At 38.6% G+C, this 27,625-nt stretch overlaps 2 protein-coding genes across 8 annotated transcripts; one reads left to right on the forward strand and one right to left on the reverse strand.

Annotated features, from left to right (window-relative positions):
* Positions 1–4,266: 4,266 nt before the first annotated feature.
* LOC144026022 (regulator of cell cycle RGCC) lies at positions 4,267–15,976 on the reverse strand. 2 transcript variants are annotated; one of them, XM_077532491.1, is made up of 7 exons: positions 15,817–15,965; positions 8,549–8,607; positions 8,436–8,469; positions 7,852–8,010; positions 6,635–6,715; positions 6,022–6,084; positions 4,267–4,876 (listed from the first exon to the last, which is right to left on the reverse strand). In XM_077532491.1, exons 1-7 carry the CDS (start codon positions 15,848–15,850, stop codon positions 4,869–4,871), a joined length of 438 nt encoding a protein of 145 aa, XP_077388617.1. In that variant the 5' UTR covers positions 15,851–15,965; the 3' UTR covers positions 4,267–4,868. The 2 variants fall into 2 exon arrangements, with proteins under 2 accessions (XP_077388617.1, XP_077388618.1); XM_077532492.1 differs by lacking the exon at positions 4,267–4,876 and having other exon boundaries at positions 6,014–6,084; positions 15,817–15,976.
* On the forward strand, positions 15,790–26,425 carry plp1a (proteolipid protein 1a). 6 transcript variants are annotated; one of them, XM_077532488.1, is made up of 7 exons: positions 15,790–15,870; positions 19,117–19,303; positions 20,513–20,669; positions 20,948–21,116; positions 22,582–22,655; positions 22,728–22,793; positions 25,820–26,425. In XM_077532488.1, exons 2-7 carry the CDS (start codon positions 19,134–19,136, stop codon positions 25,970–25,972), a joined length of 789 nt encoding a protein of 262 aa, XP_077388614.1. In that variant the 5' UTR covers positions 15,790–15,870; positions 19,117–19,133; the 3' UTR covers positions 25,973–26,425. The 6 variants fall into 6 exon arrangements, with proteins under 6 accessions (XP_077388614.1, XP_077388613.1, XP_077388612.1 ...); XM_077532487.1 differs by lacking the exon at positions 15,790–15,870 and adding an exon at positions 16,088–16,263 and having other exon boundaries at positions 25,820–26,423; XM_077532486.1 differs by lacking the exon at positions 15,790–15,870 and adding an exon at positions 16,088–16,246 and having other exon boundaries at positions 25,820–26,422.
* The last annotated feature ends 1,200 nt before the right edge of the window (positions 26,426–27,625 follow it).

The following is a 27,625-nucleotide window of genomic DNA, read 5'->3' on the forward strand; positions in this document are numbered from 1 at the left end:
TTCATCCACTTGTTGCTGAGTGTCAAGGTCCAATTTGTGAAAACATCACATTAGATTAATGGTTCTTAAGTGTGGTCAGCTGACGACCGATTGTTCTTGTTGTGGTTCAGAATGTCAAGTTGGGATCAGCTGCTGCTCAGTGGAGAGGCATATCTATTATAGTGGCACACAGGGGTCACTATTTGCCTTGTGACTGTTATCAGTTTTCAATAAGTAACTGCACATTATATCAACAATTTATAATTGCTTTATTGATTTTTACCATGTTTAACTCATTCACTGCCATTGACGGAAAAAGACGTTAAATGATGCATTTTTTTTTTTTTTTTTTTTGCTGGTCTGGCAATGAATGTATTAATAAATAACTTTTCAAAAAAAAAATCAAAGTAGCCCTTGCAGCTTTCTATTTTTCTGTATGTGGCCCTCAGAGGAAAAAGTTTGGACACCCCTGCTGTACATCAATTGAGAACATAATGCTTGGACAGTATCTCGATTTTATAACAACTGTTCCAAGCAACAATGTTATTAGCTGTGGAAGCCGCCATGAGGCTGTTTGTGGCTTACATCAGCCATTCGTTCTGCTGTGGATCCGAACATGATGTTTGCTGCTGCTGTCACAATATATAAAAAGCTCATTTTGAACATTTTGACGCCATGTGAAATTGAACGGATTTTAGTGTTTCAACTCCTCATGCTCTTTTCTATGTGCGAGTCCTTTCAGGCGCCAGTGAAAATCAATGCGTGTGCGCTCGTGTGTGCGTTGCGCGACCACAATAGGCCCACAGCGCAGGCCATATCTCGACTTCATTTACTCCTCGTCTGATAATAATAAGTGTCTCCTCTCTGCTGCTGTACTCAATTACATCTTCATTAGCTTGCTAACTTGCTCCCAACTAGCCATCGACGTGCGTGCGGATTTTAAGTCTGTGCGACATTAATTACCAAGATGGCTGAGTCCACAGGTGAAGGGAGTGAGGGCTACACCGTGATACGTATTATATCTTCGTCTCGCAGGACCGTTCAGCGTCTGGAGCCGCAGTCTCCGGTCTCATCATAGCATCAATTCATTTTCATTTAGCCACTGATGAACTCAGTTCCTTCATCATTTACTCGAGGCTGTCTCTAAACAAGATGAGTGGCTGACACCTTGACCTCTTCCTTTCAGGGTCTGCCAATCAAAATCTAGACCCATTATAATTAGCGGATAAACAATCAAGGAGTGTTCCCATTCCAGAAGCTGATACGACTCATACTGCATAGTTAGCAGCTGTATGTTCATACAACAGCTACACAATCTTATGTCATCCAATAAGTAAGTAAATATAATAACGCTCAGGGGTTTTTTGACAGTCCGAGAGGTAGTAAAAGCTGTAGCTAAATGAATATACAAGGTTCCTGACATACACCGTTTAGTCACGCACGCTCAGTTCCTGTCATACTGTAATTCATTGTTTTGTATTTATGGCCTACAGGTGTTTGTCTTACAAATATTGACTGTAATTAACACTTGACAACAGCGTAGGTTAGTGATAGACGTGTTCCAAATTACATGCAAAATTGGGTTAGGTTGTTGCTATAAGAATGGAACGCAATCCCAAACTGTGGACCACCCAAAACTTTTGTTTTTAAAGGTTTTAAGTAGTAATAGCTTACTACTAGTAGTTATTGTACTACTTTCCAAGCATGTACCATGCAGTAACATTATTTGCAGGCCACGCCTTAGCCTTATCAAAACATTTAAATATCCTTTTGAATACAACGAAGTAGTCCGGCTCGGAAATAGCAAAGGCCTAAATTGCTGTCTGAATGTCTATCATTAGTTGTTTGTTGAAATAGCCAAAAAGCATAATCATAATTAAGTTATTTTTCCCTTACTGTTAACAAACTTTTTTTTTTTTCCGCCAACATTTGAAATGACTTAGACCCGTGATTCCCAAGCAGGGTACTGTAAAAGATCATCAGGGGTGCCACAGTAAATTAATAACCTACCGTAATTTGTCTGAAAATCTTGTTTAATTTTTTTTTTTTTTTTTTTTTTTTTTTTTTAAAGCCTCTTTGTTCAATCTCTTTATGCCAGTGACATATTGACTGGCAGAACAATGAAATGAAGATAGTACTATAAATTTGCACCTTGGCTCAATAAAGGTTAGGAAACATTGATTAGGCAACTACAGTGTGCTATATATGAGACGAATAATATGTGAATGTGTTTCTCCCCCAAACCGACAATTGAATCCTTACATCCTAAATGGTCTGTCAAAAGATAAGTTACAGCAAATGCCAAGCAAATTATACTTCAAAAAACGTGACCATTTTTTGTGTATATACCAGGAAGTAAAAGAAGCTGGTATATTTTTCCTCATAACTACACTGTCCTTCATCCCTTTTACAAATCAGCACCGCAGCCTCTGTCTTGCACAGTCTAGGTAAAATATTTGGACAGAGTTCAGAGAGGAGGCATACCCTGTGAAGCGAATGGCTGTTAATAAGACAAACAGTGGGCGAGAGTATCTTAAATAAGCAGACCTCCTTCCTCTGGCCACTGGCGCCATGTCAACAAGTAGTTCCACACAAGTAAATCTGTCAGCCAGCCCATGGCGTGTGTGACGGCTTTCAGCAGACAGCTCTCGTTTGACGTTTGGGAAGAAGGGTAAAAAAAAGGAGAAAAAAAAATCAGAAGGATTTCTGTGTTTTATCTGCATTGATGAAAGGTATTTATGTTTTATAAATATCAACCCATTTTCAACCCATTAGGGTGAGAGGCAGTAAGGGTACAGCAGTCAGTCAAGAAGCCAAATATTGACAATGATTTACACTCACATCAATAAACAATTAAGAGTCTTCAATTTACCTACCAAGCAGGTTTTTGGAGTGTTGGAGGGAGCCATAGTACCTGGAGACAAAAAAAGGAGGGGGCAACTGCTAATGTTAGCTGCTAGCATCACCTGATAACTAGCTAGCTAGCTGCTCTAATCAAAGGCTGAGTGCTTTATTTTACTAATATTTCTTTCTTTTTGAAAACTACCATGTATAGTCAGGTGTTTTGTTTGTTTGTTTGTTTGTTTGTTTGTTTTTTATCAGCCATGTAAAGGAAGGCGTTTCTGTTTGTTTGTTTGTTTGTCTGTTTGTTTGTTTGTTTGTTTGTTTGTTTGTTTGTTTTTGTGTTTCTTAAACGATCATGTTTAGTAAGTTAAAACGGCCATTTATAGTAAAGCTTTTATTTACATTTTTATAAAACTGTCATAAGGCTTTTTTTTTTAACGACCATATGCAATTAGTAATTTTATTTTCCCGTTTTCTGACTCACTTAGAAGGATTCTTACAAACTAAAACAAAACAAGTAGAACAAAATGTTTACCTTCAAGGTTTCTTTTCTTTCTTTCTTTCTTTCTTTCTTTCTTTCTTCTTCGTCTTCGTCTTCACAGCAAAGATCGCAACCTACATTGGCTTACAGAACAATGTTAGCTGCTAGCATTATCTGCTAAGTAGCTAGCTTGTCTTTGCTTTTCAAAGGCTGAGTGCTTTATTTTACAATTATTAACATCACTATAAATTATTCGAATAAAGTATCTATACTGTGAGAAAATACTACTCTTTAGGAAATATATTAACTTTAAAGCCCAATATCACAACTTTATTCACTATTTTATTTCTTTTCAAAGTGTCTATTATTCTACAAAGGATTAAACCAGTCAAATTTGTTTCTTAGAGAACAAAATGTTGAGCTCCAAGGTTTCTATTTCAAACAGTGGGTATTTTCTTCTAATTACAGATTTATTTATTTATTTATTTATTTATTTATTTATTTTTAAACCAAATCCTACAAGATCATAAGAACATTCTGTCTCCGGAGTTGGAGCGGAGGTCGTAGCCTTCATCGGCTTGCAGAACAAAGTGAAAAAGGTGCATTGTTGTTTCACAGTGCCTTTGACGCACTTCCCCTTCAAGCTGTCTTCTCCGCGTGCCTGAGCTAAATTTGTGGCTTTCCTGATGTGTTGGCAGAAGCGAAATTCAAAGCACCATCAGAACACATACAGGAAGCGAAGGTACAGTACACACAATGAAGAATGCTTGCGGAGGTGCAGCAGACATCGGCTGTGCAGCAAAAACCACACCGCAGCCACATTGAATGTTATTTCTTGTCAACTATACATTTGAAATGTTTGTGTTGAAAGCAAAATCTGTCCAGCAAATGTCAAGCTTTCTATTAGAAACTAAATCCAATGTAGTTTTATATCAACTTAAAGGGCAGGAAAAGGCAAAGAGTGCTACCAAATGGAGCTTTATTTATACACTACATGCATTCACCTTCATGACATTTGATACAAAAAGAGCAACAATAACAACTGTACAGTGAAAATAACAGAATATAAATGAGATTTTGATATTACTTACACAGCAGGGACTTAAAGTTAAACTAAAGTGCCGCATAGTTTTGCTACACAAAGCCTCCCTTAAAAAAAAAATAAAAATAAAAATAAAAGGCATGCCAGAGGAATCAGGGCGAGTTCCTGGTTTAGTACTTTTGGGAATTTCAAATGAGGCATAAACATATTCGGAGGACTGGAGGCGCGCTTCTGTCAGACAGATGGAGGTTTTATCTGGATTTGGGAATATGTCACACATCTTGAAGATGATGCTGCAGGCTCATCATCTCGTGGACAAGGACGCAGCGTCGTCAGGGGGTCTTGTGCCTTTTCTTTTTACCGATGAAACAAATGCCCTTTTAATTCTGATCTTAACCTTTTTTTCCCACCCAAGCGGCGAGAGCAGTGCTCGCTCCCTCCAGTGCACTTTGGTGGAGATCCGCCCGTCTGCTCGGCGGCAGACCCCTGCAGCCTGTTTTCTCCTCCCCTCGACGGGGCTCTTCACATCTCTGCAGTAAAAAAAAAGAAAAAAAAAAGAGAGAGAGAGATGAGGATGATGCTCAGGAGGCAGATGAGCCATGTAAACATAGGCATGGACTATAAGACCAGTGTTTTGATGTTAAAAGGGTTTAATGATTTATTTGTAATATTAATCATCTTTGTGATGACAGCGCTTGTCATGAAACAGCCATGCTTTGCTGCTCACAGAAGAAGAAAAATTATCATCGTTATGACATGCATATTTATGAAATTTGTCCTCGGGATTTTATTAGGACCCAACAATTAATTGATTAAATCGTTCAATTACGTCGCGTCAAACATCGTCCAAAATAATTGGCCAAATGGCTGATATTTGCTGATTGTGTTGACCGCTATGTAAAAACCATTTATAGAAGTTGAATACAAATAATACTGATCTCATTATTCATTGAAAATAAATATATATACCATAATCTTGTATACTTAAATATATATAAAATGAAATTTGTGACATAAAATGCATTCTGGGAAACGAAAAGGAAAGAGTTGTTTTTTTTGTTTTTTTCATATTTATAGTTGACCCATGATATTAGCGGTGAATAGGGACCAGGCAAGCCTGAAGAAAAAAAGGGGGGAAAAAAACAAACAAAAAAACTTTGTACAATTGACAGCCATTCAAATGTAAAAACTGAATTGTTGAGATTAGGGGAAATAAAATGTAATTTATGCAGTATATAATAATGTTTTGTTGTAATATTGTATAAAATTGGCATCAACCTAATATATATATATATATATATATATATATATATATAACTTCTAATTACATTTTGTGCTGTAGTGCTTTCTCCAATTTTCCACAGTGAACACATCAAAGCTACCTTTAAGTGCAAACTTTTAAGTGGCCATTCCCCACCACTTTTACACCTGTTGCCAATTATGCTGCAATCTGTTCATGTGAACACATAATTTACTGCCCGTTATTTTGGATCTGAGTAAATCAGAGCCACAAGAGGTACTCAGTGACACAAAGAAGGTGGATGGGGACACTATGTATGTTATGTGACTTCACAATACTACTACGGCTTTTAGTGTGTAAGTATGTCAGTGAATAAAAAAATAATAATAAAAAAAAAAAAGATTGATCCAAGCTCTAATTTCCTTAACTACACACCAGCAAGTTCCCGGTCCAACACATCAATGAAGCTCTCCAGCTCCCTTGTGTCTCCCAGCTTGGCTGCAAAAAGAGGACAGAGAGAAAAGGAATTAGAAAAGAAAAAAAAACAGAGCAATGGAAAGATTTTGAAGCGCAGTTCATTTCTTTGGTATTTCCATTGGAACAACTGCTGTGAAGTAACAGAATATCAGATGAACTGTTTTTAGACAAGGAAAATATTCTTTTCTTTTTCTTTTTTACTAACTGAGCTAAAGTTCATCCAAAAAACTTGACAGCTCGCAACCTCCCACAGGGATCTGTCTGCATAACTTTCTGACGTGGAATCAGAGTAAGCGGCCCCTCCGGGTCACACTTGTTTGTTTCCATTGATATGTAACAGTCCTGGCTGTGTTATGCGTTTGCAACATTTAGACCTATACAGGAGACACAACCCAAAAAAAAAAAAAAAAGGCCCTGCAGGAGACACTGCAGCCGCAGACAGAAGCACAAGTATTTGTTGTGTAACAAACAAAAGCGAACACAGCTTCATGTGCCAAACGTGATAGTGATCAGAGCGAGAACAACAGCGATGTGGATGGAGATATGCATATGCTGAGGGGCCCTCAAGTACCTTTTGGTGGCAGCGTTAAGCCTGCTGTGTGAAGCTCCTCCTCGCTGGTGTTCAAACTGTTGCCCAAAGATGCTTCGCTGCCTGCGGGAGACGACAGTTACAAGAATGCACTCACTAGACACAACACTAGGTACATATACACAAGGGTGGGACCATGACAATTCGCAAGGGTGGATTGGACCACTGAAGCCATTTTGGATTAAAATAAACAAATTCATACACAGTATAAGCACAAAGTTTCTTTAAATTTATTTCTATTGAAATTTAACTCATTCAGCCATTTTCAACCCCCTTCGTTCACGGCTGTTTTACTGGATTTTGATTGATTTTGCAAGTCCCACAGAATATTGTATTCTACCAAAAGAAAGATTAGAGTTTCTTTTTTCAGCAGGGGAAAAAAAAAAGTATATTTGTATCTGTTTCCCTTTTGCGGCAATTAGCATTAGAATATAGCTAAGTTTCATCGTTATTCACATCCCTGTTGAAAACACTGGCAAAAAGAGCTTGTTACAACATGGCCCTGGCTGATCTCTTATACTCTGTTGCCACCTGCTGGACTTTTTTGTCATAACTACATTGCTTTAAGCTACCTATTCATGTCACAAGCTGCATCAAAACCTTATGTTTGCTCTTGCATTAAAAAAAAAATACCTTTTTGGGAGTGAAGGACAAAGTATTAAAAGACGTATTTACACGTTTTTGGGTTTGAACGAGTTTTAATGGATTTTAGTGCCTTATTTCTGTGTAAGTCTCGTAACCATATTAACATCTTTGTAAAGTATTTTTCAATCCATCTTTTTTAATGGATTTCAATAGAGTGCTCAGGTGTACCTATTACAGTGGCCACCGAGAAAAAGCTAAACAAAGCAATTCAGGCTGCAAAATGAATGCAAATGACTCCCAAGGTTTTTTGTGTTTTTTTTCAGGCCTCCACTGTGGAACATTAGAGGTCAAAACACATTCAATGCCGATCACACAAGAGAGCAAAAGGACACGCTTGTTTCTTTTGTCTCATGACCATCACAATTGCTTAACAGCAAGAAAAGCAATAGAAAGACTATTATCCTGCTTATATTATTCAAGATGCATGGATGTTGTCATTTGTTACCATTCATTCCATTCAAATTAAAAGGACAAAGCTCGGAGGAATGACCAAGGAGGACGATTCCTCCCACACATCATAAAATTGGCTTTTAGAGGTCGATGATTTTTCTCACTGTAATCAGAGTCTTCGACGCCGCTGTCGTCCCCCAGTGCCGTGCGACTCTTGGCCTCCATCAGCACGTGCTGGTATGCATGTAGGCTGCTTCGAGGGGGGGCCTGCAGCTCCTTCACCACATCCTGGAACTCTCGCAGCAGATCGTCCAGCTCCAAGTCTGCATGGAAAATGTGACGAATTAGCAAAAAAGTCTCAGAGTGAGTCAGGTTAGACAGTCTCGTGTGGACTATACTGAAGAAAAAAGTCATTTGGAGTCTAAATATATGCACACATTTGTTTTCAGCACATGTTGAATGACAAAAAAAAATGTGAGTGTGGTGAACATAAAAATGAAAGGTGAAAATGTGAAATATGAAACATTACAGCAGTTATAAAAGCAAATGCGAAGTGGGCAGAAAGTGAAAGTGTAGCACAGCTTAAATATGATGTGACTGGGCAAGAAATAGCCTTTAAAAACATCAAATATAGCTTACAGCCTCTCTGAGAACACTTCTATTGGTGGCTGCTTCTTCTTAAACGGCTATCTGATCCCCATCAACGCACCACTTGAAAACTAATGGCTCATATAGATGCTGGACTCACCTGAAGTCACTCCTGAGGACATAGTGGTGCAAATCTAGGGAAGAAATAAAGAGCAGACTGCTGGGATCAAGACGTTTCTAGGCTGACGGGAGCTGACTGTACTTCTCTTATACAGCTGAGCGAGGAGGAGGAGGAGGAGGAGCTAGACACATGCAGGAAAACTTGACTTCTACTGTAAGTGGAAAGAAATGAGAGGAAAGTCAGGCATACAGGAAAGGACTATTACGTAACATAGTTGAAGCGTAAATGTTTTTCCTTTGAAATACTTGCTGTGGAATTCCTCCCTTCACTTATAGTGCTGAAAGGGGAAGTCAAGCCCAAACTTTTCTATGCAGCCCATACTGTATTCTGATTAATATTGCGCTTGTAGAATTTAATTCATTATTTACTTGTTTTTTTTTTCTTTTTAATCCATCTCAGGGGGCAGCCATTTTGCCACTTGCTGTCGACTAAAAATGACATCACAGATGCTCAGGTAACGACCAATCATGGCTCAGCTTGCTAATGTCACATGACCAAATATCCGATTTTTTTTCTCTCCTAAATGTGTGACTTTTTTCTTCTAAATTTGCTATTTTAAAATGTCGCAAATATTCGAGTTTTTTCTTGTAAATTTGTATTTTTTTTTCGCTGACCCTAACCCGAATAATAATAATAATAATAATAATAATAATAATATCTAAAGCCCATATAACAACTGAAGGATGAATGTTTGTTAGTTTCAAAAAGGCTTATTTTTAGTATAAGACCATATCCAGATGTTCACCAGACGTTCACGAGAAACTTTAACTTTTTTCTTGTTGGACTTAAACATGTTCAAAATTTCCTCCTGACAAGAAAAACTGTTAAAACTGCATGGCCTTAACTAAAAAAGAAACTTTTTAAGAAAAAAAAGAAAGTAAACTAACAAACTTGCTCTAACAACAAATTCAAACTAACTGAACTAAAAAGGGGGGGGGGGGGGGGGAGTCTAAACAAAACAAAAACTAACTGTAATGAACAATCTAAAACTGGTTCACAGCAAAAAAAAAAAACAAAAACAAAAAAAAAAGTCTCACGTCCTGTTTGTGTTTCCACAACTGCTTCTCCTGTGCATCACTACTCGTATCACTTAATGATGACTTCATTTGTCTTCTTCCAATCTGAGTGTAAATGGACTCTAACCCTCCTGTCAAAGAGTGTCAACATAACTAATGGGATGAACGCTGAATGCATGTCAATTTGACACATTCATCTTATCCAACGCGCTATCTACAGTGGGAAAATATATGCATGAGCAATGACTGAGTTGAGATCATTACTTGTAATAAATGACATTTGGAGCTGAGCAGGTATGCTTTGGTGCCTCTGTGCTTAAGGTTCTATTGCTGCTAGGGAACAAGGGTTGCATGTGAAGTCATGGGAATTGTGCATTTCTTTCCTGGGTTGAAATACAGCAGGTCAGTCAAGAGTCAAGAGAAGAAATTCTCATGGCATCTTATTCACAGAGAGAATCCCTGTGCATTGTTAATCACCTCGTGTGCACCTTGCGAAAATACAAATGTAGATCAGATGTGATGGAGCAGAGTTTGGCGAGAGTGATTGCATGACTGTAAGTTGGCAGGACAGCCCATTTCCTTCATTATACAGATGTCAGCGTTTAAAGAGAGCCGAGCACTGAGGCATGAAGTTGAAACCTTATCTCGACCTAGGAAAAACTCCAGTAGGCGGACAGGCTAAAATAAAACAAAAGGATGTTAAATCGTGAGAAAAATGAAATACACAGATTTTCCTTTTGAGGGAGGCGGCGTAATAACAGCTGGTCCCTTCTCCCGAAAGAATCTGCTGGTCTTCTAGACAGAACACGTGGACAAAAATGATTTTTGGCTGGATCGCTAACACGTTCCAGATCCTAAGCACTTTATGACTCAGGAATATCTGCGGATGGATATGACACAGGGAATTTCAACACCACTGAGCAGCAGATGGATCGTGAAGCAGGATAGTCGTATTTTGTTGTACACAATGTCGTGTGACCCACAGAAGACCTTGCACAGTTTTCTCTTTATCACAAACGTCAATCGGCGGAGACAAATCTATCTATGAATATGACCGCAATGTCTCGCTTCACACTTTAGGTACGTGTAGGATTGGTCGCAAAATGTGGTAGTGTGGAAAAAATGGGACTTTTGCCGATGAGAACCTTAAAAACTGAATCCAATATTTTTTTTTACAGTTAGTTTTTGTAGAATAGGAAGTAAGTAGCAAAATACATCTCAGGGGGCAGCCATTTTGCCACTGACTGTCGACTGAAAATGACATCACAGTGCGTTAGGGCTAAAGGATCGACCAATCATGGCTCACTGTTTTCTGGGTTTGGTCATGTGACATTTGCATGCTGAGCCCTTAGTCACTGTGATGTCATTTTTAGCAAGTGACAAAATGGCCGCCCCCTGAGATAGATAGGTGGATTTTGCTCCTTAATTCATATTCCACAAACTATTAATCAAATGATTGTGTTTCGAGTAGTGGGGCCACATAGAATACATTATAAAGTAAATGTAAAAATAGCTAAGCGCTCGAGAAAACAGGACCAACTGTGTCATGCAAACAACTAATCAGACATGACAAGTGATCACTTTACTAGTTCAGTGGGTATAATAGTCACAGTGAGAGATGTTAATGACTATCCAAGCTTTCGTCTTGGACCCATCTCCAGAGATAGATCATAGAACATGCTCGTGGCTCAGGACAGTGCCACATATCCAAATCTGTGTGCGAGCCAAGAAGCTCTTTAGCATCGATAGCCTCACTGGGCACAGCTATTGTTATTGTAATAGCTAACTAGCAGCCATCAATGCCTCCCGCCAAACAAACAGGTGGCATTATATAAATATATTCCCTGAAATCAAAACAGGCGCCGGTGATAACTATTATGACCATTGCAGTGCATCAAAGTAAGAAGAGAAGCAGCCCCCACCTGTCTGGTGTTTTAGAAGTTGATTGACAGCATCTTTCAAGACGTCTCGCTTTGAATGTTTGCGTTTTAACTTTGAGCTCCGACGTGATAAATATCTGCTTTCCACCTCAAAGACGTTGTGATGGAAGGTGAACATCTTATTTTACCTGCTAGTGCACCGATGATTATCTGAAGTATTTGACACCATCTACATCCAAACATGTCATCCAGGTGTTCAGAAATGTCACGGGGAAGGCGTAAAACTGTTGGAGGTAAACAACTGACACTTAAGATGCAAACAGTGTACACTAAACAAACACACTGCACATATTTGACCATGCTACAGGTTTACTGTACACATGAGGCAATCACCCAACTTTTTAATTTCTTTCACCAAGGTCTTTGTGGAGGTCATATGTTTCAAAAAATCGATCTGATTGGCTGTGGCTAGACATGTGGGTAACAGGACTGACATAGAATTATCTGATTGGCTGTTGACCAGATAAAGAGATTGAAGATTCCTGACATCACATAGCTTCTGACATCACATAGCGTCTTACTAGTTGAAACTAGATGCTGGTTACATCAGTTAAAAACAGACACTTGACCACATGGTCATGACCCAAACATAACCCTTGCATGACCCAGTCATGACAAACCCAATCTGTTGTCAAGCTGCAGATACCCAGAGAGACAACCAATCTTCACCCAATTTGCTGGGTCAAAATAATTAACCAACGTTGGGTAAAAGTAACCCAATCTGCTATAATTCCACATGTACTTAGCAACTGGGTCATTACAACAACCCAGCATTTTTTTTTTTTTTTTAGTGTGTAGCAATTACATCATATCCAAGCCCATGTGCAGCCATTTTGAGTCGATTCTCTGCCAAAGGCTATCATATTTGTTCAGCATTTGCTGCGGGACAACATTTAGCAGCAGTGTGTAGGTTAATCTGCTGGTGAACGACAGAGCCGGGGATGGAGCTTTGCCAATTGGATAATGCACCCACCTGGACGGGGGGCTGCACGACGTTTTTGGTTCCAACAGCTTCAAAGGGTCGCCTGACACAGTTTGTGTGCCGGGGCGTGTTGCTTGCATCTGTCTGCTAGCTTGCTGTTGACAGCTGTTCCCTACCTCAACGAGTGGGGGAAGAAATCAACAACAGCAACGAGAAAGGGAACTTTGATGAGAATGCGATTGCACACAAAGACAAATACGCCTTAAATGAGAACCCGAATAAAGCGAAGCAACATGTGTAATCTTCACTTGCACACTGGGGAGGAAATGAGCCTGCATGCGAGTCAAATATTTCTCAAAGGCTTCTCTTATTTTAATAATGCAATTTGTTGAATTTTCTGACAGCTCTTGTCAACAGTGAAAGTGCAAAAGCGTTTCACTATAAAGCCATGTTTACCAACCTTGATTGAGCCAAGGCACATATTTATGTTAGAAAAACATCTCAGGGCACACCATCAAATTGCATCACCAATAAAAAATGTCACAAAAAGTACATACACAGGTTAATTATGTACCTTCTGACATCTAGTGGAACAGCATTTCATTATTCTGCCTGTCACTATATGTCACTGGCATAAAGAGATAGCCCAAAAAAAATTATAATTGAGTGAAAGAAGACCATTTCCCATGACATACCTGATTATTTCTCATTAACGGGAGTCATTGCTATAAAGCATCATCTGAGGTCGAAATTTACCAACACATTGACGTTCGTAGAGTGACATTTGATCTACATTTTCCAGCTAGGTGGCTGATGAGATCTAGTGGAGGAATGATATATTTCTTTTGATTGCGAAAATATTAATAAACAAGCATCAAATATCGCCATTATGGCTGTCAAGTGTCCAAGTACAAACACATTATGACCATTTGGACTTTTTGCTATAATGGCAATGTCAGTTTATCAAGTTGTGTGTAAACCCTCATAATATAGTCAATCAGCCAAAGAGAATTTATTCCCTGTGACCGCCCTCCTCCACCTCAAACTAGGTAATGGACTGCTGATATGATTGGGTCTTATCATGTTGGCCAGTAAGGAGGTGTAATGCTCCTCCTGTGTGGAGGTAGTGAAAGTCCCCAGAGAGGAAGCCTCGGGATGACCGCAGGAGGCCCTGCGAAAGGCAGCCGAGGGAAAGAACAAGGTGAGGTCTACGCTTCTCACCCACAGAGTTGGATTGCAACCAAAAGCTATATTTGGCTGCAACCCAACAGGCTCGTTGTTTTGAAGCAAAGAATGCACACTGTTCAAATAAATGATACCATTTTGTATGCCTTGATGCTATCAAAGTATCAAACTAAATAAGTAAACAACAGTTGGGTCAAAAATAACCCAAAATTGGTCAAGAAGGGACCCAACTTTTTAGGTTAATTATTTGACCCAAAAAGTTGGGTAAGAAAACAATCTGACTTGGGTTGGGTTCATTTGACCCAACAATTATGGTGAAATGAATAACCCAAAAAGTTGGGTCAGTCCTTTTTGGACCTAATTTGGGTTATTTTTTTTTTTTTTACCAACTGTTTTTAGAGTCGAGGACAGAATATTATGCTAAAGAAGGCAAGTTTATAAAATTTTTTGTTTACTTTTTATTATTTATTTATTTTTCTTTATTTACCTGTCAAGTCTCAAGCAGGGTTATGAAATACACTTTAACAACAATTGGGTTAAAAAAAAAAAAAATAATTGCTCACAAAAGGAATCTATCCACTACTTGTGTCAAATTGGGTCAACCAGATTGATCCTTTTTTTTTTTTTTTTTTTTTTTTTACCTGTTTTAGTACAAGATAGCAAATTACACTAAAAAGGGCAAAATAATGCTCTCACTTTTTACCTGCCAAGTCTCAAGCTAGGTGACGAAACACTAAAAACAGCTGGGTCAAAAAATAATCCAATTTGGGTCAAAAAGAGATCTATCCACAACTTGTGTCAATTTTACCCAACTTCCTGGATTGATAAAACAAATTGAGTCAAACTGGATTCTTTCTGACACAACTGTTTTTAGTATATGTACAGTGAAGCATGATAGTGGCAGCATGGAGGGATTTTTTTTTATTTTTAATGAACCGTTCCAAATAGCAGTTAGTACAAAAAAATAAGGCTTCTACTCAGGAATAAAAATAATAATCTTATGTGGGATTAACCAGAGGCCATTTAAAATAGTGGTAAGTGTGTTCATCTAAAAAATATTTTTTTCTATGTAATTATACAGGTTAATTAAAGGTAAAACGTTTTGAAAGATCACAAAAACTGGCATTTGAATGCGATGTGTAGACTTGTTTCATATCCACTGTGTGCCACCTATGCACGCAGTTTCATAGTAATCAGTCGGGTTGTATTTGTGTAGTCGTGCTAACTAATTTCAGTTTGAGGCAGCAGTAATAAATTCTCACCCATGGGGGGAAAAAAAAAAAAAAGAGTGGGAAAAAATCCCAAATGAGAGGTAGTAAAACATGATGTAACAGCCTGGTTAGAGGAGAGCAAGCCTTGTATAACATGGCTGTCTCTCTGAGGATTTTGTGGCTGCTAGCTCCAAAATAAATTATCTAATGGGGCTGTACTGTGCGAGTAAGTAGATTAATTTGGAGAGGAAATAAAAAGCTCCATGACAACATCACATAGCCGCCATTTGTAACATTATATATTCCATTAAATGTACTCATGTGGGGCACAAATTAAGACACGTTTAGAAAAATAAATCTAGCGCTTGCTGATAATAGCTAACATTTTTCTAGAGCGGATTATTGGATGTTAAAGAGATGCAAAGGATAACAGTATGGGATGAGATTTGGGAGAAGTTGTGGCAGAGGAAAGCTGCCACCTAGTGGTCGTGATTAAGCTCACTCATTTTACTTTTCTTTTTCTAATTTTTTTTCTTTTTTTTTTCTTTTTTTTAGCCAGGGGGCTGAGCCGAATGAGCGCACACACTCTGCTCCTCTCCATGAGGCTCACCTGAGATCAATGATGCCGCATGCGGCCGTCTTCCCAAAGTGCACACTCAAGAGGAGCACATCCATTTTTATGGAGGAGAACTTGTGATAGTGGCTTTGTGATGCTCGCATGGAAAGATAGTTTGGCTCAAGCCCAAAATATTCACAGGATTATTACTGGTGTAACAATATAGGCTACAGCAATGAAAACTACCAACTCTGTTTAAAAAAAAAAAAAAAAAAAAAAAAAAAAAAAGGAGAGAAAAAAAACCCTTTTGTATTCACATAACTTTTCTGTGTCAAAGAATTATCTCAAGAGGCATTATGCTGTACTTACGCTGATATCAATCGGGAGTACTTGGATTATTTTAAGTGACACATTTTTACTTATGAAAGCGATTATGAAGAAATATATATGAAACTGCTGGGAAATAGCCACATGTGCTTCTTCTATACTGGCAGGTAAATGAGCTCGTCTCCACCTGTCAAGGGGTTTACCTTCTGGACCTGGATTCCCCAATGCTGGTTTCATACTGAAGCACAGTTTTAAACGTAAACATGGACGCACAATTGTCCATATAGCTCACTGTAATTATTTATTCATGGTATTTATTAATTGTATTACTCGTCCTAATCTAGTGACACTCTAGTCCAATGTTTTTCAACCCATGTCTCTCTATTTGCAACGCAGGTGATTCCAATGACAGCTCATTAGCAAACTCTGGAGAAGCCTGATAACGATCCTCACCTGCGTTGAAATCATCATTATAGTTACTTAATTTGCGTAAATGGATGCAATTTAAAAATTCCCGGAATTTTTCAAACCTCAATGCCGCTGTACAGAAAGGCTAAAAATAGCCCACAATAAGGAAAAAAAAAATCCTCTAAATGAGTCACATCCGTGTCTAATCCTTTTCCACGGCAAAAGGTGAATTTAAAGTGACGGTAAGACTCCAATATAATAACGTGATATAAAAAGAAACAAAGGCTCCATTTGCATAAAGTCGCCCCTTTGCGCGTCTTTTGCGTAAATAACAACGCAGCCTGTGACAAAATTGGCCTCTTCATTATCCCCATCCCCGCATTTGGAGCTAATTGAAAGGCGACGTTGTTGCTTTAAGATTGTTGTAGCAATCGCCCATGGCTTGATGGCTGTGTCCATTGTTTGGGCTTGCCGGATTGATAACACGGGGGCCGAGTTAGCGCATCTCATCAGTTGAAGCAGCTGCGGAGCACGACACAAGCCTTCGAGTCCTCCACGCATCCTGGCAGACATGGGTGAGACTTCATCGTTACTACTTGAGGGGGGAAAAGAGATAAAAACAAAAACTTCTGATGGTTGACCATCGGAACTTTGTTTATGATTGGAGGACGGTATAGCAAACTTCTCTCACTCCATCGGCTTGTAAAATGCTTTGACTTGATTTGTTTGTATAACTTGTAATTTGGAAAAGAACTGTAAATGGAGTTATTTATAAAGACAATAATGTGAAATTTATGAAGCTTGTTGCTGCGTCGTCATTGGCGTGACGTCACTATTTGGTTAACTGCTACAAGGTGCGTAGTTGATTCTTTACGCACTTCGACAGGCCACATTAGGTACACTTAAGTGAATACAATAAGTACACCAAAAATCTTTATAGTGCTAACTGAATAACAAAATGGAATTGTAAACACAACAAAATGGCGAACATTATTTGTAAGGGCAGCCATGTTTGTGCCTAATGTTGTGGCCTGTCGGGCTGCTGTTTTTATGTTGGGTCTCACAAAATGGTGTTTTGATGCTCTCACCTGCCTCCCAAAGGGTGCGGGGGACAAGCGAGGTGTTTTTTGTTTTTTGTTTTTTTGCTAGGAAAAGGTGTGAAATAACTGTGAACGCCATCTCTCTGGCTGTGATTTGCTTTGCAACTTGTTCAGGCTCTCACCCAATCGCAGTCTCGATTGGCCCCCGGCCATGTAACACAGACATTTAATGGATGCTTGGATGTTATTTTCTCTTTACTTCTCTGCTGGCCAAATGTGGAAAATGGTCAAGTGTGCGTCTTCCCTATAGGGTGTCATTTGGAAAAGTGGGCCAGTTTTGAGGAAAGATGCTTGGCTAGAACAGCGATGTCCTTGTGTTTATGCGCGCTATACGCTTGGCACTGCTGCCCGCGATGGTACCAACCGCAGTCTGTTATCCTGTGTACATACACACATGGAGTTTTTGCGCTGGCATGCCTTCACACTGTCGCATTGTTGGCGTTTTCCATCCTTTTGTGGTCACGTGACTGCTCGCCATTATCACACTTTCTCCTCTGAAGGAAGTCAATGAATGTGGCCAGCATTGGAGGTGCCTCTGGCCTTTGTTTTGTGGGACATTGGCGGCCCTTGTGCCCCGCACCAACGCGTGGGACAAAGACTGTTGTCTTTGCGGCCACAAAAGCGGCATCTCTCTCGGTCAGCCTCCTCGTTTTTCTCACAGTCGCCATGCTGCCTCGTGAATGGAGTCAGGGTGCGAGTTGGGGTGGCGTCAGACGCATGGCCTTGACCGTTGCGTCCATTCACACAACCCACGACGAAAGAAAGCTTTAGAAAGTGGAGGGCAGTTTGTATGGCAGCAGATGGCCCCTAAGAGGGATCAGTCATTCGAATAAATTGATGTGATATTTAGATTAGGACTGAACGATTAAAAAAAAAAAAAAAAAAAAAGTTCAAATAAACAATTAAATAAGCAATAAATTAATTGATATTCCAATAAACAATATTATACATAAATGTTTTGGTCTTTTCGGATAAAGTCGCAAATAATTGAATGTTGAATCAACACAATTTATATTTTACATGTTTACATTTTGACTTGCAGTCTTTTACAGTAAAGTGTTCACTACAACTTAACAAAATTCCACCAAACAAGCATGGCGTAAACATAAGTCAGACGGTAAGTAATAAATCAGATTACAATAATGCCCCCCAAAAAAGGCCCTTGTTATTTAAAAAGTGCGCTCTACTACATTGTGATGCCGATTTTGTATATGATTCATTGGTAAGCCCTAATTTAGGTATATTCTTTTTGTTACCTTAAAATGTTCTGTTCATTTTGATTTAATTGCATGCATTATCAAAAAAAAAAAAAAAAACCTTGAAAGAATCTCAAATGGGCTAGGACACGTTAAATTTGCTTAAAGAAACTATGACGGATATCAAAAACAAATTTATTGTAACAGTAATTTGGAGAGAAGACCGGACAGCCAACCAGCGTAGTGTGAAAACTGAAGTTGCCTCTGCATTTCAATGTCCCTACTTTACTCTCGCTACACAAAATTTGAAATGAAACATTTGTAATGTAAATCATTTAGAATATAATTTGAACAAATAAAAGTATAGCAGACAGTGTTAATTGGCCATTTGTCGTCATAGTGCTATGACGGCCCTAGTTCCTAGTGTCGGCATCATTTATTTAAAAAAACAAAAACTCAGATGAAATTTACCAGACTGATTTATAATTTCTAGGCAGTTCAGTGTCAAAATTTCAGTAACAAGTTGTTCCTCAAATGGACATTTTTATCATAACTGCAAAATATAATTGGCATTATTGAGTATTGCTCAAATGTACATACCTAGAATCAGTTTTAGAAAAAAGTATTCACTCATTCAATGCCAACCCAGTAAAAATGAATCTTTGACGACGATAGCCGTCATTGGCAGTCAATGAGTTGATTGATTATAAGTGTAGACACACTGACTGCAATGTGGAGTCATTGCATCCAATTTTACTTCTTGACTTGTGACTTGTGTAATTTGGATTTGTGTTGTCAGGTTGCTACGAGTGCTGTATGCGTTGCCTGGGTGGGATACCGTACTGCTCTCTGGTCGCCACGTTGCTCTGCTTCTCCGGCATCGCCCTCTTCTGCGGATGCGGACACCAGGCGCTCACCGAGACCGAAAGGCTCATTGAGACCTACTTCGCTCGTAACCTGCAGGATTACATCACCCTCGCTTACATGTATGTGCTACATTTCAGATCAAGTCAGGATTGTGATAAATGCAATAAACGCTCTAAAATCAGTGGGGTCAAAAGTAACACAATTATGGATCAAAAACTGACCGATCTACTTTAATTTGACCCAACTTTCTGGGTTGTTTTATATAATATGACCCAATTTTTGACCCAAAGTCAAATTAACCCAAGTAAGAGGATCTGACCCAACTTCCTGGGTTGTTTTATACAAAATGACCCCATTTTTGACCTAAAATATTGTCAAATTAACTCAAATAAAGAGGATCTGACTCAACTTTCTGGGTAGTTTTATACAAAATGAACCAATTTTTGACCCAAAATTGTGTCAAATTAACCCAAGAGGATCTGACCCAACTTCCTGGGGTGTTGGATATAAAATGGTCCAATATTTGACCCAAGGTTTTGACAAATTAACCCAAGCAGAGGAACTGACCCAACTTCCTGGGTTGTTTTATATAAAATGACCTTTTATTATTTTTTTTTTAATCCAAAATTGTGTCAAATTAACCAAAGTAGGATGATCTGACCCAACTTCCTGGATTGTTGGATATAAAATGGTTAAATTTATAACCCAATGCTGTGACAAAGTAACCCACGCAGGGAATCTGACCCAACTTCCTGGGTTGTTTTATAGGAAATGACCCACTTTTTGACCCAAAGTTGGGTCAAATTAACCCAATAGAGCATCTGACCCAACTTTCTGGTTTGTTGGATATAAAATGGTCCAATTTTGGACCCAAAGTTGTGACAAATTAACCCAAGCAGAGGATCTGACCCAATTTTATGGGTTGTTTTATACAAAATGAACCAATTTTTGAACCAAAATTATGTCAAATTAACCCAAGTAAGAGAATCTAACCCAAATTCTTGCGTTGTTTGATGTAAAATGGTCCTATTTTGGACCCAAAGTTGTGACAAATTAACCCATGTAGCGGCTCTGACCCAACTTTCTGGGTCGTGTTATACAAAATGACCCAATTTTTTGACCCAAAGGTGGGTCAACCTGACACAACTAGACAATTTAGCCCAAGTTTTGACTCAAAGTTGGGTGAAATTGAGCCAAGTAGAGCATCTGTCCATTTTTTTTACCCATATTTGGGTACATTTGACCCATCTAATTTTTAGAGTGCTTTTAGATGTATATATTTTTTCAAAATGTGTATTTTACCAGTCACTCTCTTCTTCCCTTCTTAGCATTCAGTACTTCCAGTACGTCATCTACGGTTTGGCCTCGTTTTTCTTCCTCTACTGCATCATGCTGCTGGCCGAAGGCTTCTACACCACCAGCGTGGCCAAGCAAACCTTCGGGGAGTTCCGCAGCACCATGTGCGGCCGCTGCCTCAGCTCCACGGTGAGACGCTCCGCAGTGAGTAATGGGGAAGAGATTGGATGTGGCTTAATACACATCGGGCCCGCCGGGTGCCCGAGTTGAAAATCCAAAGGCCTGTTAAAAGCCCTTTTGGGGAAGATGATGCTGCAAAGCACGTGTGAGTGATTGTGTCGAAGGCGCGAGACGTTTTAAGTGATGATCAGAGAAGAGGGTTAACGTGCTCTCGAAATGAGGTGTTATAAAAACGCACTTTGGAGTCGCTCACAGGCAAATGACGTCCATCCTGCTTTCTCCCGTAGTTCATAGTGATGACGTACGTGCTGTCTCTGCTGTGGCTCCTGGTGTTCGCCTTGTCCACGCTGCCCGTCTATTTCTTCTACAACATGGGGGCCACCTGCCGCACCATCGACGAGCTGACCGAGACCCCGGCGAGCATCAACCAGCTGTGTGTGGATGCGCGGCAATACAGTAAAGTTCATTTGGAATTCTTGCCAATTGTGTTTGTCGCGTGAAAATCGCATGCAAGTGCGCCTCGCACAAGCTTGAGGCTGCAGTTACGCTTTAGGCCAGAGGTGGCACTGGCGAGTAAAGTGACAAACTCCGGAATGCATATGAGTAGATATTTGGTTAATAAAATATTGTAGTCGTATATCGAGTATCAGGAAAAATATCAAAGAAGAACATAGACCAATGTTTTGTAATGGGTTAAATGTTTTAATTAATTAATTAATTTAATAATAGGGTCTGACCAACTTAATCTGACAGACAATTTAATCATCAAATATAAGCTTTTTTTAAATCAGCAAAAATCAGTGTATTTTTTTTTTTGCCAATTGTTTTCATTTTTATCACATTCCACCATAAGACAAAGATAATCAAACATTCGCTCCACAAATAAATAAATAAATAAATAAATAAATAAAATTGGTCGATTTTTGCAACTTTTCTAGATGAATGTTTTGCACCAATTCCGAATCTGACCTCATTATTTTCTTAAGCACATCAGGTTTTCATAATAATAATAATTATAATAATAATAATAATAATTATTATTATTATTATTATTATTATTATTATTATTATTATTATTATTATTATTATGTGTGATATATTAATGAATTTATTGTTAGGTTCAGCAACTTCTGGAATTAATAATAAATAACAAACCATGGGAAAATCCATATTGTGCAAGCTTTTATAGATCAAATTTAAAAGCAAAAAAGAAAATCTAAAAAAAAAAATCAGATTTTCCAGGGGGAAAAAAGTACGTATTTTTTTTTTTTAAAATAGGCATCCTAAATAAGTTTAGGGACACATAAAGCTGTCTTAGATTAAAATTTACTGTTGACCATTGTTATCGGAATTGTATTCTGCCGCATATCGGATTCAGAATTCCTATTGATCAGGCCTTTGAAACTCTCCTGATTGTATCCATAGTTCCAAATCACCTGGTTTGATTTGAGGGGGGGGGGGGGGCTTGAAAGTTAGTTTGTATTTTATCCGGCTTGTGCAAACCTCGTTCAAACAATAAAGCACAATGAAAAAGAAATTCTGAACTGTTGTAAAAGTTTTGCCTCATTTTGGTCATTAAGTATTTATCGTTTCCTTTCACTCATTGATTTTACTGGTGGGGGGTGTGGGGGTGGTGAAGAAACTTGGCAGGGGGTCTGCTTTCTCTTTGAAAAGTCACTTCTTTGCAAACTCCCCTGCTGCTATGTAATAAACAGCAAGTAAAAATAGGCTCCTTAATTTACAGCAGTTGCTCTTTTTTTTCTTTTCTTTTTTTTTTTAATGCCAACGTCAATACAATTTGGACTCGTGCCGGTGTTGTTTCTGGGTATTTTATAGCAGGCGGACAAATAGCGAGCCTGAAATCATAAATCGCGCGCGTGCTGAATGCATCCAATTGATTAGAGCGCCTTGTCGTCAACAGGGCTCTTGCCGTGGGACGCCGTGCCGGGAAAAGCTTGCGGAATCACTCTGGCCACCATCTGCAAGACTCGAGAGGTGAGAGAGGCCAAACGATCGCGCTTTTATTTATTTATTTATTTATTCTTAATGCAAATCTTCTGCTCTCAGTACCGGATGACCTACGACCTCTACATCGCCGCCTTCATCGGTGCAGGCATCACCCTTATGGCTCTGGTGAGTGATTATCCGTCCGTCCGGGGTGGTTTGGCCTTTTGGCGCTATTGACGGCTCATGTGACTGGTTGACGGCGCAAGCGGAGGCGACGAGGCATCCCGGGCCCGCATGACTGATGACTTTGAGGACTATCGCGCTCTGTTCTCCGTTCTCAGCTGACACAAACATCATCACAATGCTGTAATGTCTGCTGGTTTTCCCAGCCAGGCAAAATGGCGGGGCCCATTATACTCCCATGGCCCATTACATAGCCTATTACACGGGCGGGATCAAATTAATGTCATTAGCGGTTCATCATGTCTTTTGTTTTTTTTTTTCGCTCTCTTCTAATGAGCCCCTCCCCCCCGTCTGCTGTTCTCTTCTTCCAGCTGACCTATACGGTGTCGACCACCTATAACTTTGCCGTGCTGCGCTCTCTGGGGAGGAAGGGCATAGGTGCACGCTGTTAGGCTGGCCAATGAACTTCCTGTCTGCACGGGGATTTCGAGGAACTTCAACCCTTTCCTTCCTTTTCATCACTTTTGGGTGTCTTCACAGGAAAAAGACTTTCAAAACTTTTTTTATTTTTCTTATCTTGTATTTTACTTTTCTATGAGGGGTGAGGCATGCGTTGATTTTATTCCGATGCCACATCACGAAACTACTGTATTTTGATTTTGATTGTGAGGGGTTTTTACTTGCTGGAGGTTATGCACTAGTAAAAACGGTAACCACAACATGGGTCAAAAAGGAATGATCTAACTTTTTGGGGTACAGCGGGTGGCCATGCGAGATGGGGGGGGCCAGGCCGGCCCACGAAGAGTAAAAATCTTTATAATTGGCGCACATTGAAATGCATTAAGGAGTAGGGAGGGATAATGGGCCAAAAACAACCCAATTTGGGTACAAAAACTGAACTGGCCTGCTAACTGTTTGACAAAACAACCCAATCTTTAGTTTTTTATAAAACAACCCAAAGTTGGGTCAAATTGACCCAAGTTGATTGAGCCAATTTTGAGTTGCTTTGTACAAAACAAAACAATGTTTGAGGGGTACTGACCCAACTTTGGGTTGTGAATTTTGGGGAAAATTCACCTAAGTTAAATAACGCAACTTCAGGTTATTCTGTACGAAACAAGCCAATGTTGTATAAAAATTAACCCAAATTAATTGGCCGAACTTTGGGTTGTTTTGTATGAAAAACACCAACAACAAAAAAAAGTTATGTTTTACAAAACCCCAAATTTGGTCAAACTGGCCCAAGTTATTTGACCCAACTTTTGTTTGTTTTTTTGTTTTTTTGGGTTAAACTGACCTTGGTTAATGGGTTGGCTTAATTTTTGATCCAGCATTAAGGGTGTTTTAAACCCTTAATAAATTAAAAAAAAAAAAAATGCTGCTAAACATCCAGTTTCCATTTTCTCCAAGAAATGGGGTGTGGGGTGGTCAAAAACAAAAAAAACCATATTTTAAAATGTTTTACAAAACAAATCAGCTAATATGTGAATCTGCATGTGTCAAACTGCAAGTATGCGGAGGGCCACTGTTTTCATTGAACCCAAAAAGTCGAAAAAAATGAATAACCCACTTTACTAAATTCACCCCCCAGAAATAATACAAAAATTTGGGTCCAACGAATAACCCAAAATTTTGGCTCTGCTCCTTTTGGACCCATATTGTGATTGTTTTGATTTTGAAAACTAACATTTTGCCTCCCGCCATTCTCAAAACGAGCTCAAAAGGCAGTAATGAATTAACATGAACTAAAAAGCCAATTTGCAACCCGCGCAGCGGACAATGTGGATTATTTGGTAACCTTGGCTACCGTTCCTCACATCTGGTTGCCATGGTGGCAAGCGAGCACGTCTCCCAGCTGACCTCGGGCCTTTCTCACGAGGCGCCTCCACAATGTCGTGGGCTCGTTTTTGAAAAAGTGGCCAATGAGAAGTCAGTTTTGGGGGGGCAGCTGCGAGACTAGTCTCCACCAGGGGTCAAGGGTCAAGGGTCCCGTTTTGTCAAGCGTCAATGGGACAACAGCCATGACCTCCACCTCCTGTCCAACAATGGAAATGATGGATTGCGAGTGAGCTGGCTGAAGGAATTTGAGACGATTTTGTTGTTTTGTTTCTCACCACAAAAGGACATTTTTGTTGTACGTATGATCGAGTACCATCTGAAATTGGTACTCACAATTGTGAGATGGCAAGTAACCTCTCTTATTGGATACACACTAAGCATTTATTAAAGGGATACTTGACTTATTTAGCCATTTTTGGCAGTCAAACAATATTTTGCCTGTAATAAATTTGATATTTTCATTATTTTTTTATGTACAATTAGTACCTTTTAAAAACACATTTTGCAACTTGCTGTCGACTGAAAATGACATTACAAGGGCTCAGGTAACCAATCACAGCTCAGCTTGTGAATGTCACATGACCAAACCTAGAAAACAGGTCAGCTGTGATTGGTTACCTGAGCCCTTGTGATGTCATTTTCAGTTGACAGCAAGTTGCAAAAAGTGTTTTTTAAGGTACTAATTGTACGTGAAAAATAATGAAAGTATCAAATTAACTATGGACAAAATATGAACTTTTTATTGCTATAATGGGCTAAATAAGTCGAGTATCCCTTTAATTGTTCATTGTAATGGCAGGCAAAAAAAAATAAAAAAAATCTGCTGTTTTGTCTATCAATGACTCATTTAATTACATAACTAGGGTACTTTAAATTTGCGTTATTCTTAAGGAATTTTGTGGTAGTTATTGTATAACATTTTTGACATATTGATGCAGTATTAACATTTTTGTAAACTAGCGATGTAGTTTTATTTTTGATAAAAGCTTTATCTGGCTGTTAGTAGAGAATTTGCCAAGTGGCAGCTGGGTTTTTTTCTGTTATTTGATAATAAAAGGAATATTGCAGTTTTTGCGCAGGGCGCCTGGAAGATTTATTTTCCCTTGCATAAACGCTCCATCCTTGGCTTGTTGACACGTTGCGCGAAGCCCATGCGGCGTTTTGTATTCTCTTCTCCTTTTTGTCCTCAGGTGCACTCCGCCCTGCAGTTGGCGATGAACCAGGAGAACCTGAGGAGGACGAGGGCCAAGAAGCGAGGCTGCGACCTGTACGGCCAGCTTCTGCGGGATCGAGGAGGGATGCTGCAATCCCCCTACCCGGCTCATTTATCCGACGCTTCCTGAACACGTTTTTCATTGTCATTTGTTACAATCGCAACCTATGAGTCCCTTCATTTTCTTCGGTTTTCACGAGAAATTGGCTATTTTGTGTTTGCTATATGACCCCGATCGGCAATCGCTCGGTATTTTGGTTGAACTGAGCCGTTATGTGTTAGTGTCTTATCGTGCCAATTTACTGTTTCGTTCCTCGTGCCGATACAGTCGGTTCCTTCACAATATAACCTGTGGGGAATTTTGACGTGATGTGCTTTTTAGTGAAGGGAGAATAAAAATATTATGCACTGCAAGGACATAAATGTTGGGACACCTGGCAATTCTAACAATTTTGATAATTATTTAGGGTCTCTAAAATTGGCCAAATCCTCTTAATTACAGCCTCTGAAGAGTAAATATTATTTCTATTGTCCATGAAAGCAGATTATTTTGTGTTGAATCACAATAAAAAAAAAAAAATTAAAAATACAAAAATCATCTTTTACTTTGGAAAACAATGATCAACAACTTTGCCTCTGTCTGACAAATCCAGTTATTGAAAACGAATTTGTATATTTTCTGCACTGCCACTTTGAAATAATGTCCATTCTTTCAGTATAGGGTTGATCATTTTAAACATAAATAATAAATCACAAAAAGATAAATTGCATACACCGGTCAACAGCAAATTACAAAGATGTGTCCAGTAATTTATATTTATTTTTTACTTTTTTTAAAGTTTGACTTAAGCTTGTGCAATACTGATTACTTTTACCATGCATTGTTATAGGGCTGCTCAATTATGGTAAAAAATAATAATCACAATTATTGTGGGCAATAATTGACATCAGGATTATTCAAACGATTATTTTTTGGTACAAAACAAAATATTTATACATCTAAAAATATAATTTTTATATATTTTTAATTATTTTAATATAATTTAAAAAAAAATAGAAACATAATTATGTAAGTTCCTTTTGGGGCAATTCTTTTTTTTTTTTTACAATATATGTATTTATAATAATTTATCTATTTATGTTGGCAAAAACTTGAAGTTGGAGTGCGGCATGTGCACTGTCCAGTAGGATGATCATTTTCTTTTTCTTTTTGGTACAAAACAAGAAAATCATTAAACGTAAAAATAAATAAATAAATAATTTAAAACAAATTCTTTGAAACACTATAATTATGCAAGTTCCTTTTGGATGCAACAAATTGTATTAAATTAGTTACTTTAAATTTTAAAAAGAAAAAAAAAGCTGCAAATGTATAAATTTAAACAACTCACAAATTAGTATTAATCTTTTTTTACGATTATAATTGAGTGTAATAATTGAAATTGCAATTGAATTTCGATTAATTGCACAGCCCTACATTGTAATATATAGCTATGATGTTTCAGAAAATTGCACCTGTTGATAAAGCTAGCCCTTAATTATCCTGAATAATAAATGTAACCCTAATAATTAATATTAATAAATTCCCCATTTTGAAAACCTGATGTGCCTGCGGGGGGGAAAAAAATGGCAGATTCGGAATCAGACGCCAAAAATATTACCTCGATGTTTATTTGCATCAGATCGATAATTTGTTGACCAGAATTAAGGTATTTTTGCTAAGTGTGGTCTCTCTGAGCCACTGTAGTACGCGCTTCAAAATGCACGCGCTTTGAACGCAAGT

This window comes from Festucalex cinctus, chromosome 9 (assembly GCF_051991245.1).
Source record: "Festucalex cinctus isolate MCC-2025b chromosome 9, RoL_Fcin_1.0, whole genome shotgun sequence".
Classification (NCBI taxonomy): Eukaryota; Metazoa; Chordata; class Actinopteri; order Syngnathiformes; family Syngnathidae; genus Festucalex; species Festucalex cinctus.

Excerpts from the sequence above, each read along its gene's own strand:
- LOC144026022 (XM_077532491.1), bottom strand. The coding sequence starts at position 15,850 with ATGAAACCAGCATTGGGGAATCCAGGTCCAGAAG. Across the intron at positions 6,716-7,851 it reads CGTCGAAGACTCTGATTACA|GCAGCGAAGCATCTTTGGGC; the intron begins GTGAGAAAAATC and ends CGTCTCCCGCAG. Across the intron at positions 6,085-6,634 it reads CTTAACGCTGCCACCAAAAG|CCAAGCTGGGAGACACAAGG; the intron begins GTACTTGAGGGC and ends CTCTTTTTGCAG.
- plp1a (XM_077532484.1), top strand. Across the intron at positions 19,304-20,512 it reads TACATCACCCTCGCTTACAT|CATTCAGTACTTCCAGTACG; the intron begins GTATGTGCTACA and ends TTCCCTTCTTAG. Across the intron at positions 21,117-22,581 it reads TGTGGATGCGCGGCAATACA|GGCTCTTGCCGTGGGACGCC; the intron begins GTAAAGTTCATT and ends TGTCGTCAACAG.